The following is an 18,803-nucleotide window of genomic DNA, read 5'->3' as shown; positions in this document are numbered from 1 at the left end:
TACAAGACACGTGGTTAAGATGTTGGGTGGGCTGGAAGCTGTGGATAGCATCGTGTCTCGCGCCAAAAGAGGTGTTGATAAAATATTACGCATTCCAAAGACTACACAATCAACACATTGACAATAGAGGGTTGTCCTAGTCTGTTCACTTGTTGACAAAGCTATCTCCTTTAGCAATGTTTTTCAACAGCTCTGGTAACACCTGTGATATGGACATTATTATTAGACCTATTGTTTGTTCTCAGACCTCTTTGAGTTTCTCCTTTTCAAAATCAGACAGTTCTCCCATGCCTTTAACCACCTCAGCTCCATTTGGCTACAACAAACAGCTGTGAAGTCAAGTTGAGTGTACGATACTCACTCCAAGTTGGACTTCTGTAGCAAAGTACGGTGCCTCTGTTACATCAGAACGTACAAATGTACACTCCACTACATTCTTAGATTGTCCTTTCATTGCCCCTATGAGCTGGAGAGAGTATCCTTAAGATAACAGGTTCTTACAATATTTACTTACTGAGAAGACAAATCTAGCTCCAGCATAAGCCATAGAAAGTGTTGCAGATCCCTAAATTGAATTATTACAATATATCACCTCACATCTACACCACATACTGATCACAATGGAATGTACTGGACAACACTTAATATGCTTAACAGAAACATCAAATAGGTGAACAATAGGTAGAGTGATAATCTATCTGAGAAGCTCAGACGAAGAATATGGTTCTTGGCAAGCAGATTATAGTCCCACACATTCCTCAGGTAAGATAGGAATGCCAGGATGGCAGATGCCATACAAAGACCCCCAGTGGTTAACTACCACATGGCTATCATGTGGTGGAGGTAATAGAGCCCGCCAAAAACAGGACAATTTCCTGCTCTCATTGGCTTTACTAAGGCCTCTGCTAGAAAATTTTTTTTTTAAATTACACTGACAACACCTCTATATAACCTTCCACCTCTATATAACCTTCGACCTTATGACTTCAAGATACAAAGGTGTTGTTTTACTCACTGCTCCAGCTTTGGCATTCACCACCTCTGTGCCAGCATTTTGTATCCTATCTGTCAATTGCTCCAATTCTTCTTGAGTGAACTTGACTGAAGGATTTGTCTGTAATCAATGGACACCAAACATCACCACAAGCTTTAAATTATCTTAATGATTTAACAAACAAATTAGTGCTTGGTGTACAGCATCTGAGGCACGCTTATAAGGTTGTGAAACTAACAATTTTTGCTATCCCTATAAGTAAGGTAACACTCAAAATATTTATAATCACGAACAAAAACTTATCAAAACTTTCTGCTATTGTTGAGTCTCATTACAAGAGTATCATTATACAAAGTAACTCTAGTGTGTAAACAATGCCTACAGGCAGCATACAGCTCACCTGAGACAACAATGGTAGAATGGTGACACCAGAGTGTCCACCAATCACAGGTACCTCTACATCTCTGACATCCAAACCTTTAGCCTCCGCTACAAAAGTGTTCGCTCTAACTGAGTCCAATGTGGTCACCCCAAATATCCTGTGAAATGGTAAATCAAGAATAATATCTTTACTTTTGACCAGGCAAGAAACCACCTCTGATATGGTATACAGACAGGAAACCTGAGATATCACGTATATTATCAAGTACCATTGAAATATCCAACATTCCAATGTATAGGTAGCTACTGGTAGCCTCTAAGTGGAAGCAGTTAAACTGTTTGTTTTGCACACTACAGATGTTAACCATGATGTGGCAATAAAAACCATGATTACAAAATAGAAAACCATGTTCCCAGAACACATTATAAAAGGTATTCAACTTTTATTAACGTTGAAAGGCATTTAAAGGCATTTAAAGACATATACAATACTTGGAATCGAACCTGAATACATGTATAAGCACACCTACCTCTTAGGGTCATACACGCCAGCCTTCTTGTACACCTCTGAAGCTATCGGCATCGTAGAGTTGACCTGTCAACATAATAGTGGATCACATGATCCCCTAATCACCATGGTAACTTACTGGGTTGGTGATGATACACAACATAGCCTTAGGACAGTTCCTAGGATAAAATAACATTTAGATTAATGGCTGCTGTCAATTTGTAATTTATTCCATAGCAACAGTCAATCAGGCTCTGTGGCTATGATGTCACTGCGCTTGTGGGTTTTCATTTTCATTATAGAATACTACAAAGTGTTTTTCATTTTCCACAGGGAGAGATAATGTAATTTCTTTATTACAATATAACACACACAAATTGGCCACAGAACAAAATTAGCCACAAAGTGATGGTGAGAATTAACCATTATAATGAAAATCATACTTGGCAGCTGCTTCTGATAACTTCTGCACAATAGTAGCATTAGTGTTGAATAGGTCATCTCTGGTCATTCCTGTAACTCCAAATAATGCAGCACAGTGAGATGATGAGGGGAATTACCTGGTTTCCGAGGCACTCCTGCTGGTATAACAACAATATCACACCCCTGGAGAGCCTCATCAAGACCATCCTCTAAATATCCCTTCACCTGTGAAATATGAAATACATGACAGTAAACATGTGTGCATGTAAACAAGTTATAGACAAGTATTGAGTTCCTTGTAAATATTGGGGAATCCCTTAATTTAAAACCATAAAAACACATACTATCACAGAGACTGGTATGTAAGATGTGCTTAGTAAGCTGTTTTATAGTGTACAAGCTCCTAGCTGTCTTTGACAACCATACATTGGTGACTCCTGCAATCCTGGTTACTTGTAATGTTTACCCACCCAGTCAATACAGCTACTACAGACACTATGCCAAGCAGTTGTGTTGAGTCAGTAACACTATTGGGATATCAGCTGATGTGTGCAAGTTGTGTTAAGCCACTGAACAAGTAACAAGTTACCTGTAATGGCTAGCTAAGGTCACTAATACAAGCAATGATACATATTAATGGTTGCTAAGGTCAGGTTGTACCAGTAATTTGTACTCAATTAAATAGCAAAACAAGTCTTTGAAATGCACATGCAGATACAGTAATTCAATGTTTGCTAGGAAGAAACAGATTGAAAGAATTTAATAAACTGTGAAAACCCAGTGAATACCCACTGTGACACACATATCTTGAGCTCAATGAAGAAGTGATACGGGTACCCTCCCTATAAGTGGTTAGTAAATTGGACACACACACACACACACACACACACACAGCACAAACAGACTACACACATGGACAGACAGACAGACCTGAGCTGGAGTCTCGATATGGCTGAGGTCAGCAGCAACACCTACAGAAACACAAGAACGATGACTAATACATGATCACTATTATGGACTCTTGCTACACATGATCTATCAATTACACAACCCTATTACACAACCCTATTGCACAATCAGACATGTGGCTCCCATGAGTATTGAACACTGTGATGAAGACATAGGAACATATATCACCCACACTGTATGCTGACCCTGTTGTACAGTGTGTAGTGATTCTGTAGATGTGAGGTTGAGTATGTTAGTAAACAATAAGTCAGGTAGGGTTAGGCTGGATGGTTTCAGCTATAAATGAATTCACCATTTGGAATTGGACACTTCAGACCAAATAGCACATTGCCTTAAGTGCATCCGATCCTTGTTAAAATGACTAATACTACTGCACACATGTTAAAAAACACTTAGTTCCAAAAACGTTAAGCTGGTTGCTTTCAGTTGGTACCGACATTTTAAAATTTGCTTGTGGATTCAAAACTAATGTGGAATATTGCTGTCACATAGCCAGTTGTATGTTTAGTTAGCGCTTGCGTGTGTCTACCTACATATCTCTTAAAAACATTTTAAAAAGAATTCAGTTTATGATAGCAATAACTGTTGTTCATTTATACTGTGTAAATACAAGTAGTACTAAGGATGCTGTGAGGCCTTAACAAAGTGTCTAGATGCATATGTATAGGTGTCCACTTGAGTTCCCCTATAAAATACAAGTATGCTACAACATGTCTACTGTGGTGTGTACACACTAGACATATTATTCAGTTTCACATGCACACTTCGTCTAGCAGCTACTCAAGTGATCATTTCATAGAATGTATTATGTTGGTATACATGCTCTACGCCCAGCAGTTTTGCTGACACAGCACATTGCACTGTTCAACTGACTATATCCACAGCTGAATTTACATAATGGCTAATATACTCAATTTCTAAGTTTTACATAACATTGCAATATGCTTTGTTAATTTCTGAATTTATTCTTGGAAGTCCTTATGTAATGTTTGTTTACACTTTTAGTATCATAACAACAAACTTTGTATTCAACTCCTGGACTAGCAAATAGTCTAATAATGTTTCACAACTTTCCCAGCACCTCAACATTATCACTATCCTATCTCTACAATTTGTTCCCACCTGTTTTCTCAGACTGTATACTGATGTTTTCAGGTTAGTTTTTCACTACAAAGTTACACATGTGCAATGAATGGCCAATAATGACATTTTCACTTTCAGCAGCGAATTTGATTGAACTTGACAAAGAGTAAACTTTGTTGGCTATTTTCTGCACATACACTACATGATAGTGGCAGAACGAAAACCAGTGTACATGTTGTGGAGAAAGTGCTCTGAGTTGATGGCCAATAACTGTTCTCACACTAGAAAAAACATTTCCTACTTGCATATCACTGTTACTCTAAAAGCAAAACCTACCTGGATTTAGCCAGTATAACCAGTAACCCACCTAGTTTTAATTTATTGTTCCCTTACGTAACTGTTGAACGTAAAAGCGATCTGAGGGCTCACATGCAACATGCATGTACGTAATCCTGCTATCCTCCTGGGGTTTGTAAAATATTTCCAAGGCCACCCAACAATCATGATTTAACAGTGGTATCTCTCTTACAGGATAGCAACAAAGATTTTGTCCCGAAAATCACAACTCAAATAATTTTGGAATACAAAGTTTTTTTTTTTCTTAAAGGGTTGTCTATTTCCGTAATATTACAAAAACAGTTAATTGTCTGTAGGCATCCAACTCATGCAATCTACACCTGTAAACACCAGTGTACACCAGTAGTGCTAATTGGTGACAAGTGTCTTCAGATCCAGGGGAAGTTTGATACAACTGAAACTATGGAAACCGTTGCTTTGCAACTGAACACTCAAACATGTTTTGCATCCATCTTTAATAATAGTTGCCGTGGGATAAAATGCTATTCGACTTAGCAACTGTTGCCAACAACAATCATATGGTAAACAAGTACAGTCATGGTACCAGTAAAAATTATTACCTTTGGAGGTTCAGTGATTCTCCAGCACTGATGTTGCAAAGGAATAAATAATTGTCAAACCTGGCATAAAATGCCAAAAAATGCCAAAATCACAACGATAGATATTTTGTACAATATCCACCTAACTGGGTACTGCACATTCACATGTAACATATTGAAACTGACTGGTTGCTTTTATTAGTAAACATCAATCTCGCAGTTTTTAAATATGAATGTAGATTGATCAAAAGTGTGTTCAAATACATATCATTGTACAATTCATCAGTGTTGCTTACAAAGTTCATGATAAAACAATGAACATGTGACTATTGTCTAGTGAGACAAACAACCCCAGCTGGCTATACACTACTCTATTGGTGAGGTGTCCTCAATACAATAAGGACTCAAATAGAAAACCATTCAACACTATAGTTAACACTTCATTAACAACTTTTTGTATAAATGTGTTAACATTACAACACTATTAACACACATTGGATGACTAGTATACTAAGTGTAGGTTAGAGATCTAGCACGAGGATCTTTGTGGATTTTAAAAACCAAGCAAAGCGAGGTTTTAAAAATCCACAAAGATCCTCATGCTAGGTCTCTAACCTACTTAGAAAATGTATGCATTTTATATGGGCATATAGGTGGAGTCATTTAGGTTATATGTTATTCTGAAATCATCACACACTGTTAAAATAATTGCGGAAGACCAAACATGCTTTTGTCGAAGTTCTGAAAAAATCGAAGCTTGTACTGCTTCCTTTCACAAGTTCACAAGCCGTAGACTTGGATCCTACATAGCCGGGTCGAAACGGCAGTGATTGATAAGGTCGACCCGGGTTAGCGCTCGGAATAGCAGTAGCCAGTGCTCACAGCAGTGTAAAGAACACGTGTGTCAAAGAAGCAGCGTGTGTGGATTTATACAATGGAAACGATTGCCACAAGTTGTGTCTTCAGTAGCGACTTCATTATCCTTTTAAAGACCTCATTATCCTCCAAAATCAAAGCATATTATGCATATCATTTTCTAACAGTTTATATGCACTGGTGAGATTCATAATTTTATCTTCTTCAACAGAATTTGGCTAAGACTGTGTTGGAGGCTGATGGAATACCAAATAATATTCTCTCCACACTATGCAAATCCTCAGTGTAGTTAGAAGGAACACAGCACATTACCAGTGATGTGTATGAATAGTTGAATACACGCACTCACACAAACACAAACCCGTTAATACGGTCACGCCTACCCAGTGGAACATTTGTACACTACTCAGGTGCTATGAGCAGGCACAGGCACAGATATGCACCACACATGCACAGCATAGCATGTGTGTACTGTATAACATTGTATGTTACAATTGTCTATTTCACACAATACACAACATTACTCTAGTTGTTTGATCACCTATTACTGATCTTTAAGGTGATAATTGGGTGACAACTTCACAGACAAAGGACGGGATACATATTTTCATAAACTGTCATTATTTGTGGCTGGTTGGGGTACAAGTCCCTCCACAAACAATAGAGTACTTTTAAACAGTAATAAAAGGACAGACTCACAAATATGATTACACAAATTAAAGTTTTAAAATGTAAAATGTCCCATCAATCCTCTTACTAAAGCAAAAAAATAAAATAAAAAGACACCAGCCAACAAATCGCAGAACTTCAGCCATGCATTTCCAACACACATACAACCAAAGGTTACTATCTGGATCTCATAGTTGTTTCCTCCCTAAGGAGATCACCTTTCTAGGTAAATAATGAACACTCACTACATAGGAGGGGTGTGGTGTACATCACTGTTCCTATGATAACATACTATCACCAAGACACACACCCCTGACTCACCAGAACATTATGGTGCTAATGATCAAGTTATATTTGTATACTAGACAGATGCTAAAAGCATTGTGGGGCGAGCCTGATCTATAGCTAAAAGACTTGTATAGCTAGCTATACACATTAGGGATGCAACAATACAGGTAAACACCCTAATTGCGTATTGTCTTTATTGCATTCCACACCATGACCTTCTCGTAAAGTAACACTGAGAAACGAAGAATAATAAAGAAGAAATTACGTAGTCTCGTCCCAAACCACCCACGCGCTCGATCTTCGCATAAATTGAGACGGTGATGAATGATTTGAAATTCGATGTCTCTCCCTTGGATCTTCAAGTGCTGTTTCAGAATGTTCCGCATTCATAGCATCCTGTCTACATCTATAATTTTCCCTCCTCCTAGCCAATCTATATGAAAAGTATAATCAATTTTTATTATGTGATGAGCTATATCAAGAAACATGTAAGCAAGTCGGGTTTTTGCCTAGTGGGTCACATAAAATCCCATATTCAAAAAAACAGTATAGTCAGCTTATTACTGACTTATGTTGACATGCAATTTAGATGGCTATCAACACAGTCTCACTTAGTTTATTGAAAGTACTTAATACACAGTTCTTTGATAAACTTAATGTGTTACAAATTAAAGATACATACATTTAACACCCATCAACAGTCCTATTTTACCTGGCAGCACCTTGCTTCCCTCTGTTCATCAGATTCTGTTCCACATGTACGCCGATCTTGCTGTCTTCTGGTAAGCCTTTGGTGTTCATCCACGTTCTCGCGTCTAATTCTTTCATATTGTCTTCGCCTAGCCAACCTACAGTAGTATTTTCGAAAGGCACAGGTAGCAAGCTGCACTTAGTGCATGTACCGGCTATTTGCGTTTACAAACCTTGCTTGTCTTTCCTCCTCGGTTTCTCTCTCTCTTCTGAGCCTATCGCGCTCCCTTCTTCTTCTGAGCATTTCTTCTCTCTGTTCTGCACTTTCAACACTCGCCATGGTCACATCGCGCCACATGCAATAAAAGTGACCACTGTAAATTTTTGGAAACTGAATGTGACGGTCCCGACTGGGATTTTCCATGTTCTTTGCGTAAACGTTTGGGGATGCGACAATCGTACGGTCCAATGGAGTACTAACAGTGTGGAACTTTCCGTGTTCTTTGCGTAAACATTTGGGAATGCAAAAGTCATACGACGGTCCAATGGACTACTAACAGTGTGGGACTTTCCGTGTTCTTTGCGTAAACGTTTGGGAACGCGACAATCGTACGGTCGAATAGAGTACTGTAATTGTGGGACTCGCTCAGGCTCGCCCCAATAATAACAAGATTACTCCATTAAGCTGTCCCAACTTCCAAGTAAAAGCAATGGCTAAGCAAAAAGCGAAGTAATCATTATATGATTAATATACTTAATAACTGAATAAATTTATAAAAAATAATAAACTGCTCTTTAAAAGCTATTAATATCCATTAGTAATTGATGGGGTAATTGTCAGCATGACTCACTCCACTCCAGAGATAGCTGCATTTTGTGATGCTTTTATGAAATATGGAATTTCAGTAGTGTCAAGTATGAGGAAACTCAATTCTTATGAAATGTGTAATTGGATGTACAAGCAAATACATAAACACTGCACTCTACAGCACACAACTATTATTATATTATAAACTTATACCATTGGTCAATAGCCTCGTGGAGAAGAGAAGATACAACAGTTAAGCCCGAAGGAGACAAAATAGAAGAAACTAGATCGGAATTATCATGAATGGTAACTGGGCAGACTTAGATCAATAGCACTACAAACCTCCTTTAGCAGGAAGAAGAGACTGAACCCATGCTGAGGAAATGATGTTAATGTTGGTAAGATACATTGCAAACAGTCTGGAGGGAAGTGTGAACCAACTCATCAAGCTTTCCTAAAACCCAAGCTTGGGAGTGACAAAACAGTGATGTAAAAGATAAAAGGCATCGTGAGCAAACAAAGTCTCCAGACGTGAAATAAGAGTTTGAATACACCCAAGCTTGGACTCAAAACTTTGAAGGTAGTGCATCAAGAGCAATAGGGGAACCCAACCAAGTCACCTCCGAAGAATCAAGAAGACGGACACCAGGCGCAACCAACTATAGTTCATCAACAAGATGCACCTGCAATGTATGCTCCACATTTAGAAAGGTTTAAGGAGAGCCCCAGGGAAAGAGAGCCCCAGGGAAGAAGATTGGTCCAGAATAGTTGTAAAATCTGCTAATTTTACAGACTGTGGTGAGCCACCGAGTGTGCCATTATTAAGATACTACACATTAAACGACAATACAAGTTCACTAACCAAGGAATGGATGGCTAGACTGAAAAGGACTGGAACCAAGGGATTGCCTTGCTGCTCACCAGTAGCAGATGGAATGATGGAGTCACCAAAAAACAGGCGAGATAAGCAAGCCAGACAAAGGAATAAGCAACTAAAACTTCTCCTGCATGACATGAAGGAAGCGGTCACACCTGACACTATTGAACTAATATTCTATATTCAAAACCTAACACTGTTATACAGTGGCACTCCAAAATGATAATGGTATCCTTTAAGCCCAGTTACACACTGGATGTAGTAGTGTTTTCTCTTTAAATAGAATTGGCAGTAGAAATGGCTACGCTACGAAGACCAGGAGGAGACACATCACTGACCAACCAGTCCAAGGATAATAAGTATGCTAATACGAGCCTTCCTGGCAAAAAAAATTTGTACAGTTTACTCAGAGTCAGCTATCAAAGACATTCTTGAATGGTGTGAGTGCCGGCAACACAATACGTGAACTCACCAAACAATTTATGGAGTAATCCTTGTCAGATCTCACCAATTAAACTGAGGAACATTATAGCAGATATTGGTTCAAAAATCCAATACCTGGCATCAAGTTCCACCAGTTCCCAGATGTAAGTTGACTTAGTAACACAGTCACTTGAGAACTCTAGTATAATATTGACTACAACAACTGCTTCAAGTATTGCAGATGAGAAGATTGAGATCTACATAAGAACAATGTAATGTACTGTAATTATCCATTTATCTATTACTTCTTCTTGCAAACTCAACTAAGCTACACCGGCACGACTCATACAGAAATGCATATCCTTCCCCTGACAAAACAAATTTGAGCACCTAATATACAAAAAAAAACTTCTTGAAGAACTCAGAGAGAAGATTTGAGATACAAACAATAGCATTATTACCAGACCATAATCCTCTTCTAAAAGTACACACATGTCAGTCACATGGTTTCAAGGAAAAGGAACTTGTGTTATGAGGGCTCTTACTTTTCTCTTGATCACATGAATAGATTTTGATCCCAGTTGCAAACAGTTTTACAGGATTATCAGTAGCGACTACTTCTTGCAAAGAACCACAGATGCTGTACTCAATTGACACAAACAAAGAAGATGGAAATGGTCTCCATGCAGGACAGCACTCAATGTTAGTACCTTCTTAGCATTTCCCTGTGACTGATTGCACAGTTACCAACCACTGTAAATATTCTACACTGGTCCAGTAACGACTACCAAGGATCGCATCAAACGATCAATCAATTACGCCATCTTTCAATAATATTTAAAATAAACATATTGAGGTATCATGTTTAACAGGTTGGCCAGTCTCTGAACAGTGCCATCACCTATTCTACTAGTGGTAGTATCATATTAATATTCTACCTCTTAGCCAGTTACAATTACTCATATTCAAGTCTTCTTCTCCAATCATCTTAGTAGTAAGTTGATAGCTGACATTTTGGGGAAAGAAGAATAAAACGCTTGAGTCTACCAGAAGCATGATGCATCTCGCAGTATGTTGTAGTGGTTGTAAAACACTTGTAGAGTGTAGAAAATACTTGGCCAACAGATGCAAATAACTACTGTTAATGTAACCCAAGTTTACCAGCCTAGAATGTGTTGACAAATTACATACTAGCCCACTTGTGCTGTGCTGGGCCTGTTTGATGCTGCAATTTATTTCAAGCTGTACCTTTCTTTACCTGGGTTAGAAGGGGGTGATAAAGTAGTTATTGTATGGTACAGATGCCTATCAGCTGGCTCTCGCCAGTGATCACTGTGGTTTGGGTCCCATGACAACAATCATGTCAGCTGACATTGATAATTAGTCCAATGAATTGAATCTGATACATATTGTACAGTGTATAGTGAGATTTTATAGTGAAAAATTACTTTTAGCATAAAGGTGCAGATAAAAAAAGGTGCACATCATTCAACCCTTAAACACAGAAAACTGGATTTAATACGCATGCCTTGCACAAAGCACTGTAAGTTTCTAAGCGTCCATCCTATGGCTACGCAATTTACGTCACTCCGTTTGTGATGTAACAGGGATTAAAGTGATACCTAGGGTTTCTAAATGGTGAGGCCAAAACTAGCTGTGAAAATAACTTTTTGGTAAGGAAACACGCAAACCCTTTACATACTTTTATAAAATGATCGATAACTCAATGGTGGTTGCTCCTATCACCTTGCAACAACTTCAATTCAATTCTCCATTAAATTTTCTATCAGGCCATATATGACTCATGTGAGTAAACCCACGATTGAAATTAAACATGTGGAAAGAATTTTGAAACACGGAGATACAACTCATCGCTTCATAACAAGTAAGCCACTGTAGTTACAGCGTTCATACAACCTCCACGTAGCCCAGTGAACACACTTTTAATAGATGTATATTCGTGGGCTAAGGATTAAGTTGCCCCACCTAGTGTCGCCATGTGTGCCCATATTGTGCAAACAAGCATTCCCAAAAGTTCTCTGCAGGTTTAAGGGTTAACCTCTAACCATCATAACTGCCATATGGCTGACTGAGTACAATTTCGACTTTGCTATAGCTTGTTTGTGTGTTTAACAAAGCAGTGTGCTTACCCTGAAATCCTCAGGTCCTGGTTACTGGGGTAAACGGATCCCTCGTGGATTTTGTGAGAGAGATACATAATCACGAAAAAGTCTTGCCGTGAAAGAAAACTAGTTTTTTGTTAGTTGTTTGAGTTGTTAATCGTATCTATCATTAAGAAAAGACGATCTGTAACAATGGGGAGAGGTACAAGCTACTTTTTCAAAACACGGCATGGTGGCCATGTGTTTCTTTACGTATGTGCTTTGAGCATGACAGTGGAAAACCTAGACCTGATGTGAATCACTCTGTGAGTTAATACCTTGGAACAGTACTACAAGTACTGTGGTATTATACACTCTCAGTTAGTTTGATTAAGATAGAATTGTGTTTACAGTTGATTTTACCTTTTTGTGATTTTATTGATTAATAACAATCTTGTGGTTAATGCTGTGTGAACAAAAATGCTAAGTGAATATCTGTACAGGTGGTTGGCTAATACAGTGGAACCTGTCTCAGCAGCCACCTGTTTAGAAAGGCCACCTCTCTAAAAAGACCACTTGTAAATTCCCCAGGTGAACTTTATATGCACTGATTCACCTGTTTAAAGCCTATTAGGGCCAAAAAATCTTGGCCCAAAGGTGACCGTCTTAGACAGTTTCCACCGTACTCCATTTTTGCTCCTTGGTATGCTCCGCTGGAAAACCTGACAGTTAGAGGGTTAAGAAGGACTTTTGATAAGTATTTTGCATTTTAGCCTGCAGACTCAGCAGCAAGAGTCTATCTTTCTCCCAGCCTAGCTTAATGATAGATATGACTCAGTATATAAAGAGAATTCACAAATGCAATGCAATGGTGCACGCACCACTCCTAACACAGGCAGTATTCTTTGTGTTCACACTGCTAGTTAAAACACAACTGGTCTGTACATCACATTTTTTGCGCATGTCTTAATCAAGATTTCAATTATAGTGATTACCTTCTATTTCTAAATATTGTGCCACTATTATAGAAATTTAAGAACCCACACTTCAACATGTTTTATATAACCTTAATGACTCTTGGTCAGTCACAACACACAGCACCTCATCATCACAATATGATTACTGTAATCACTAACGTCCACTACTCCAGCTTGTTTCAGTACTTTTTACCAATGGGCTATGGTCCCTACTCTTAGTTGACAATTCTAATTTTTTTTGTGTACTTGTTTGTTAACATTTTTGTAAATAATTATGACTGGTGAACCCACGCATACCGCATCTGAAATAGCGCCGCACGCCCAAGCTATCAAAGTGAAGTATCCATTATGCTTCGTTGTCAGTTATGCTCAACCCGTTACACAGCATTTCGAATCAAGAACTGTTCGAAAAGCACCTCTGCAATCCACGCATACCGAAAGAAAAGGTTCCGCATGTCCCAGTTATATCAATTATCATCTGAAAAGTGAAGTATCCATAACGCTTCGTTGTCGGCTATGTTCAACCCATTACACAGCAGTACAAATCAAGAACTATTTGAAAAGCACCTCTGCAATCAAAATAGCCACTATGAAAAATACAGACAATTTCTGTTACGAAGGGAAGCCATCACGTGCTACCGCCAAATCGACACTTTTCGTTGTCAGCAAAGATGAATGGGACACAAAGGAGGACACTGGTAAGTCCATGAAGAATGCATTGTACGTACTGCGGTATGCCAAAAGGCACCTCTTGGGCAAAGCGACGTAGAACAGTGAAAAATCAAGCCTGTAGCCTTAGCTGTTATCAAGTTACGCTTGTCTGAAGGCATCAGTCAGTCAGTCAGTCAGTAGAAAATTCCGTTCAACAGTTCTTTTTAAAATTCCGTAGCAACTTGTTGAAAGCATTTCAGGTCAATCTGAAAGTTGTTTGAGCTTAGTTTTACCTAACCAGTACTGCGCCATCGTCGTCAGGGACAATTGAGGCTGGTTTTTGGGTCATGTTATTTCGTGGTACTCCTTTGTGGTCTAGTTTACTGAGTATTGTGGACAAGGGCAAATGTTATGTGGTTGATCATGAAACATTGACAGATAATGATCTAATTGCCCTTGGTATAGTTAGCAGTTTTCAGGTTTTGTCTCATTTAGAATTTTCTTGATATCATTCACATAAACAGCAACAACCTTACCCTTTGGAGTTTACTTAGCTATATTATGCAGTTCTATCATGTGATACATTGTAATATTGTATCATACAGTATGATAGAACTGTATACAGTGGAACCTCTCTTAACAAACTCCCCGAATTAAGGACACAATAGAAAAAACCTCCATACTAAGGACAAAAATTTTGGTCCCAACAGGTCTGGTTAATACATTTTTTACCTCTGAAAGAGGAAGGAAAACCTCTATATTACAGCAAAAAACTCTGGGTCCCAAAATGTCCATAATAGAGAGGTTCCACTACATTTATAATCGATCAGCTAGCAGCATCAGCAGTTTCTAATTTACACAATGTAACAAAACTATCTCACATAAATGTATTTTGTGTATACCACATAATCAAGACTATATACTCTTGACATAATTATGCACAAAATAGTTAAAGTTCTCTAATTAAAGCGCACCCACCTGGTGTTAGTACAATATCATACAAGGACAGCTCAGAGATGAGTGGTGACTGCTTGAATAACATCGACAAGGGTTGGCCTATTCCGCCAGACGCGCCTAGAACAGCAACTTTCATGTTCTGCTAAAAAAAAAAAAGGACGCAATGCTAGCTAAAGCACATCATCATCACTTTTATTTCTCTTTTTTTTTGCATCGCTTTATTGTATGTGTAGAGTACGCTAGCACTAGTATTATCGCGACTACTGCTGCAATCTTTGAGTGCGAAAAGAATTACATAAGTACCTACCCGTGCTGTGGACGATAAGCTTCTTGCCAACGCCACACGACGAAAACTGCTAATTCCAACTCTGCAAAACATCTTGTTTGAGGTAGTTTCCAGGAACCAACAAGTGAAGGTGTTGTGACCCTACTATTTCGCGCAGTGTGTGGATTTACAATGAGTTTGGTGCTTCTCAGTGAGTGTGACCAAGTGCTGTTAGATTTATAAGTGACATTGTTGCACCAGCATGTAACCAGTCCCATGTGGTCTAGTGGTTAGGATCCGGCGCTCTCACCGCCGTGGCCGGGGTTCGATTCCCCGCATGGGAAGTGCACTTTTTTTTTCGTTCGCTGAACCTTTTAGGAACACCTTTTGTACTTGTTGCTTAGTAACTAAAAAATGGCTATCCCTATTGCGTTGTGCGAACCTACGGAACTCTACAATGTTCTTACTGAGGTACAATTTACCGGTTTTGTTTTGCCATTCCTTATTATGCAGAACAAATCGCGATCGTTTAGGATGCGGCAACGCCAGTTTTGACTGACAAGAATCACTTGCTACTAATAGGTGAGCATGAACAAATATAGTTGCTAACCTATATATCACGCTATTTAGATTCTAGAGAAAGGAAAGCATACGAAGAAAGCCACGTCATTGTGGCGCGTCATGCGCCAATTAATGTGAGTAGCAAGTACATTTTTTAGTAACAACATGTAACAATATCATGAAAAACAAATTCAGCAAAGTACTTTATTTAACAGAGAACAGTTTAGCTTCAGCCTGGATTAAGTCAGTTGGCATTGATGTTAAAGATTGTCCAAAATATCCCTTAGATCTTGATCCTCGTAAACATCTAAAGGATGAATGTAAAAGGGAAAAAGATAAACAGCATCTCACCCCTCCCACCACATGAGGCCAGGCAAACGTGATTAATTGTTTCTCATCCCCGCCCACATTCCTTTTTACCCCATCACCTCTAATTTCATTATTGCTGTTACCAATCACGTGTGCACCTATTTGATGTTAAGAAGGCTGGCTATCATTTTACAGCACAGCAAAATTTCACTTGCACCTCAGAAATGGCGGTAAAACGGAAGTACTAGTTCTTAAAAGGCTTTAGCTATAATCTTTAGTAGTAACAGACAGTTTGATTTGGAGCATTTCCTTTAATAATGAATAATGAAAAATAGCCTCCCACCTGCATGGAATGATCCAATTTTTTGTGGATGAGAAACAAGTAATCAAGTTTGTCTGGCCTAAGGTGTGTCCCATTTGTGGAAAGGAGGGAGGCAAGATGCTTATAAAACACAGTAGCTTCGTCAGCCATTCCCATAGCAAGCGGTACATGCATACGTACTTATCTATTATTGCACTCCTCGACATTCCCACACAAGTGTTAATCGCTAACCCTCCACATATCGATGTTATGCCCCACCCTGAGGTTATACTCAAAAATTTAATGGGAGTCAATAAGCTTGTTCTATGTCCCCGTAGTCTCACATAGATGTCAAATCCGGGGTTGGAGGTGTGGCATGACATTGGTTGGTGTATTATGGGTAATGACCCATCTTACTACCACGCAGCCACTATAATATCTGATGGGAGTGGTGATTTCTTGGTACAAAAACTGTGTATGCCTGTCATTGACTCTGTGGTGATGATTGTTATGATCTCTTGCTGTGATCAACCCTTTAAGCATTTCTGGTTTTCACCTTATTATGACAATGATGTCCTGGAGTACACCTTAACTATGTTTGGGACTCACTATAACAAGGTGGTCTTATTAATGAGGTCACGAAGTATACCTTAGCTATGTTTGGGACCTACTTGACATGGTCACTATAATGAGGTGGTCTTATTAATGAGATCACGAAGTATACCTTAGCTATGTTTGGGACCTACTTGACATGGTCACTATAATGAGGTGGTCTTATTAATGTGGTCATGAAGTATACCTTAACTATGTTTGGGACCTACTTAACATGGTCATTTAATGAGGTGGTCTTATTAATGAGGTCATGAAGTATACCTTAACTATTTTTGGGACCTACTTAACATGGTCACTATAATGAGGTGGTCTTATTAATGTGGTCATGAAGTACACCTTAGCTGTGGTTGGGACCTACTTGACATGGTCACTATAATTAGAGGTGGTCTTCACAATGAGGTCAAAAAGTACACCTTAACTATGTTTGGGACCCACTTGACATGGTGAGGTGGTCTTATAATGAGGTACCTGATAAGTATGTGGTTTACACGTACAGGAGCTAACTGGACAAGTGACCACATTTGGTGATATTGATCTACCGATGGTAGTGAATGTGATAGTATATGACAGCAAGACTGTATCAATAGTGGAGCAAAGTTGGTGTACTATTGTTACATGATAATGTAGCTACATATGTGATACAGCACGAGCTATAAAGTGTGCTGAAATGTTGTATACTCTGGGTAGTAAGAATCCAGTTAAAGTTCTCAAAGGTGAGTACATCAACTTGATGATTTAGCTTACCTTGCATGTTGTATGCTGTTATCAGGTGGCTATGAAAGATTCTCTGCAGAGTATCCATTCTTGAGAACACAGAAAATTATTTATTCATCATTGGTAGGTGCAGATAATGAAATAGGGCGATTTACATTGCTGCATAGGAGTTGGAGCACATGCCACGATATCCTAGTGAAGTTCTACCACTATTCTTGTACGTCGGTGATCATGGTCATGCTTGTAATGCCTCAATGAACTATGACATGAAGATCAACAGTCACATCAACATGATAGCTGGACTTCCCCCCTCCTACCCTGGCTCCATTAGTGAACTACATGTTGATGTGGAGGATAAAGAGGACACTGACCTGTTGGCAAGATTTGAAGAGATTTATTCCTACATTGGTGTGTTTAATTTGTACTGTCAAAAGTATAGTTTCACATATGCACACTCGCGCACACACCCACACACACTTATGCACATTTATGTACGTATGTTACATATGCACACACACACACACACACACACACACATGCACATATTAATATTCCTATCACAGAGGCAGCTCGTCAGAAGAGTGAGCGACTGTTGGTGTTCAGTGAGTTAGGTATCAGTCGTGCTCCAGTAGCATGTATAGCTTATCTGATGAAAAAGAACAAGTGGACATTACACGTAAGACCAATTGCAACACTTACATACATTTGATGGTTTGAGATATACACACACATACTAGCATTGTGTTATTGAAATGCAGAAGTTTGCAATAAAATAGTCTAGCTATAAATTTTTAGTGTAAGGAAGTACGTTTGGCAGTAGCCCATTTGGAAGGAAGTACACATTGTGTTCAGGGGTCTTTATATGCTATTTACGTGACAACTAAGACTTATATAACTATTGTTTTTGTGTGTGTGTGTGTGCCAACAGAAAGGATATGAACATGTGTGTAAGTGTCGGAGACGTACCAGACCATTGAGAGTTTTCATCATTCAATTATCCAAATGGGAGGAGATGATACATGGTGAAGTATTGACTGATATCTCAGAACCTAACTATTAGTACTAGTCATTAATTCATCTGTATTATGTATAAACCAGCATTTAAAATGAATTTATGCATATTATCATAATATTATATGTATGTCTTGTGTTAAAGACACAATGTTAAAATCTGACGTCTGCTCGTTTCTTGCTGACTAATTTTTTCTTCCAGTCTGGCATGGATTTAAACTTTTCTTCTTCTTCTCTCTTTTCCCGGAGTCTTTCAGCTTCCACCTGCTGAAGCCTGGACAGCTCTGCTTCCTTTTTCAACATCAGTTTCTTCTTCCAGTCCGGAACTCCCAAGAACCTAGAATATAACACAGCAATATACAAACTACAGAGCTGGTTTTTAGGGTGGGCCGTGTAAGTATAAAACAAGAAATTTTGTATAATATGGTCTGTGCTCCCACGAATATTAATACTGCCCC

The 18,803-nt window shown here is 38.7% G+C and overlaps 3 protein-coding genes and 1 non-coding gene across 5 annotated transcripts in view; 2 read left to right on the top strand and 2 right to left on the bottom strand.

The window, feature by feature from the left end:
• Positions 1-74: 74 nt before the first annotated feature.
• LOC136245769 (malate dehydrogenase, mitochondrial-like) lies at positions 75-15,055 on the bottom strand. Of its 2 annotated transcripts, none has more exons than XM_066037245.1 (13): positions 14,880-15,055; positions 14,594-14,714; positions 3,237-3,277; positions 2,444-2,531; positions 2,327-2,396; positions 2,023-2,062; positions 1,906-1,970; positions 1,395-1,533; positions 1,016-1,114; positions 515-565; positions 362-466; positions 248-316; positions 75-202 (listed from the first exon to the last, which is right to left on the bottom strand). In XM_066037245.1, the coding sequence occupies exons 1-13, from the start codon at positions 14,949-14,951 to the stop codon at positions 146-148; spliced, it is 1,017 nt and encodes a 338-aa protein (XP_065893317.1). In that variant the 5' UTR covers positions 14,952-15,055; the 3' UTR covers positions 75-145. The 2 variants fall into 2 exon arrangements, with proteins under 2 accessions (XP_065893317.1, XP_065893318.1); XM_066037246.1 differs by having other exon boundaries at positions 14,594-14,711.
• LOC136245770 (serine/threonine/tyrosine-interacting-like protein 1) lies at positions 14,587-18,509 on the top strand. The gene is made up of 9 exons (XM_066037248.1): positions 14,587-15,308; positions 15,371-15,419; positions 15,468-15,532; positions 17,117-17,216; positions 17,265-17,333; positions 17,390-17,457; positions 17,502-17,742; positions 17,898-18,010; positions 18,263-18,509. Exons 1-9 carry the CDS (start codon positions 15,252-15,254, stop codon positions 18,392-18,394), a joined length of 894 nt encoding a protein of 297 aa, XP_065893320.1. The 5' UTR covers positions 14,587-15,251; the 3' UTR covers positions 18,395-18,509.
• Positions 15,110-15,181, top strand: Trnae-cuc (transfer RNA glutamic acid (anticodon CUC)). Its single transcript has one exon. It is a non-coding gene; the product is annotated as a tRNA-Glu (tRNA).
• The window catches only part of LOC136245765 (microtubule-associated protein futsch-like), a 13,099-nt gene continuing 12,699 nt past the window's right edge, over positions 18,404-18,803 (bottom strand). Inside the window, exon 11 of the mRNA XM_066037242.1 lies at positions 18,404-18,682. Within this exon, the coding sequence (XP_065893314.1) occupies positions 18,499-18,682 (184 nt within the window). The 3' untranslated portion in view covers positions 18,404-18,498. The remainder of the gene's footprint in view (positions 18,683-18,803) is intronic.

This window comes from Dysidea avara, chromosome 15 (assembly GCF_963678975.1).
Source record: "Dysidea avara chromosome 15, odDysAvar1.4, whole genome shotgun sequence".
NCBI classification, from domain to species: domain Eukaryota; kingdom Metazoa; phylum Porifera; class Demospongiae; order Dictyoceratida; family Dysideidae; genus Dysidea; species Dysidea avara.
This window is presented reverse-complemented; position numbering and strand designations above follow the sequence as displayed.

Excerpts from the sequence above, each read along its gene's own strand:
- LOC136245769 (XM_066037245.1), bottom strand. The coding sequence starts at position 14,951 with ATGTTTTGCAGAGTTGGAATTAGCAGTTTTCGTCGTGTGGCGTTGGCA. Across the intron at positions 14,715-14,879 it reads GCTTATCGTCCACAGCACGG|CAGAACATGAAAGTTGCTGT; the intron begins GTAGGTACTTAT and ends TTTTTTTTTTAG. Across the intron at positions 2,063-2,326 it reads TTATCAGAAGCAGCTGCCAA|GAACTGTCCTAAGGCTATGT; the intron begins GTATGATTTTCA and ends ATTTTATCCTAG.
- LOC136245770 (XM_066037248.1), top strand. The coding sequence starts at position 15,252 with ATGGCTATCCCTATTGCGTTGTGCGAACCTACGGAACTCTACAATGTT. Across the intron at positions 15,309-15,370 it reads TCTACAATGTTCTTACTGAG|GATGCGGCAACGCCAGTTTT; the intron begins GTACAATTTACC and ends GCGATCGTTTAG. Across the intron at positions 18,011-18,262 it reads AGAACAAGTGGACATTACAC|AAAGGATATGAACATGTGTG; the intron begins GTAAGACCAATT and ends GTGTGCCAACAG.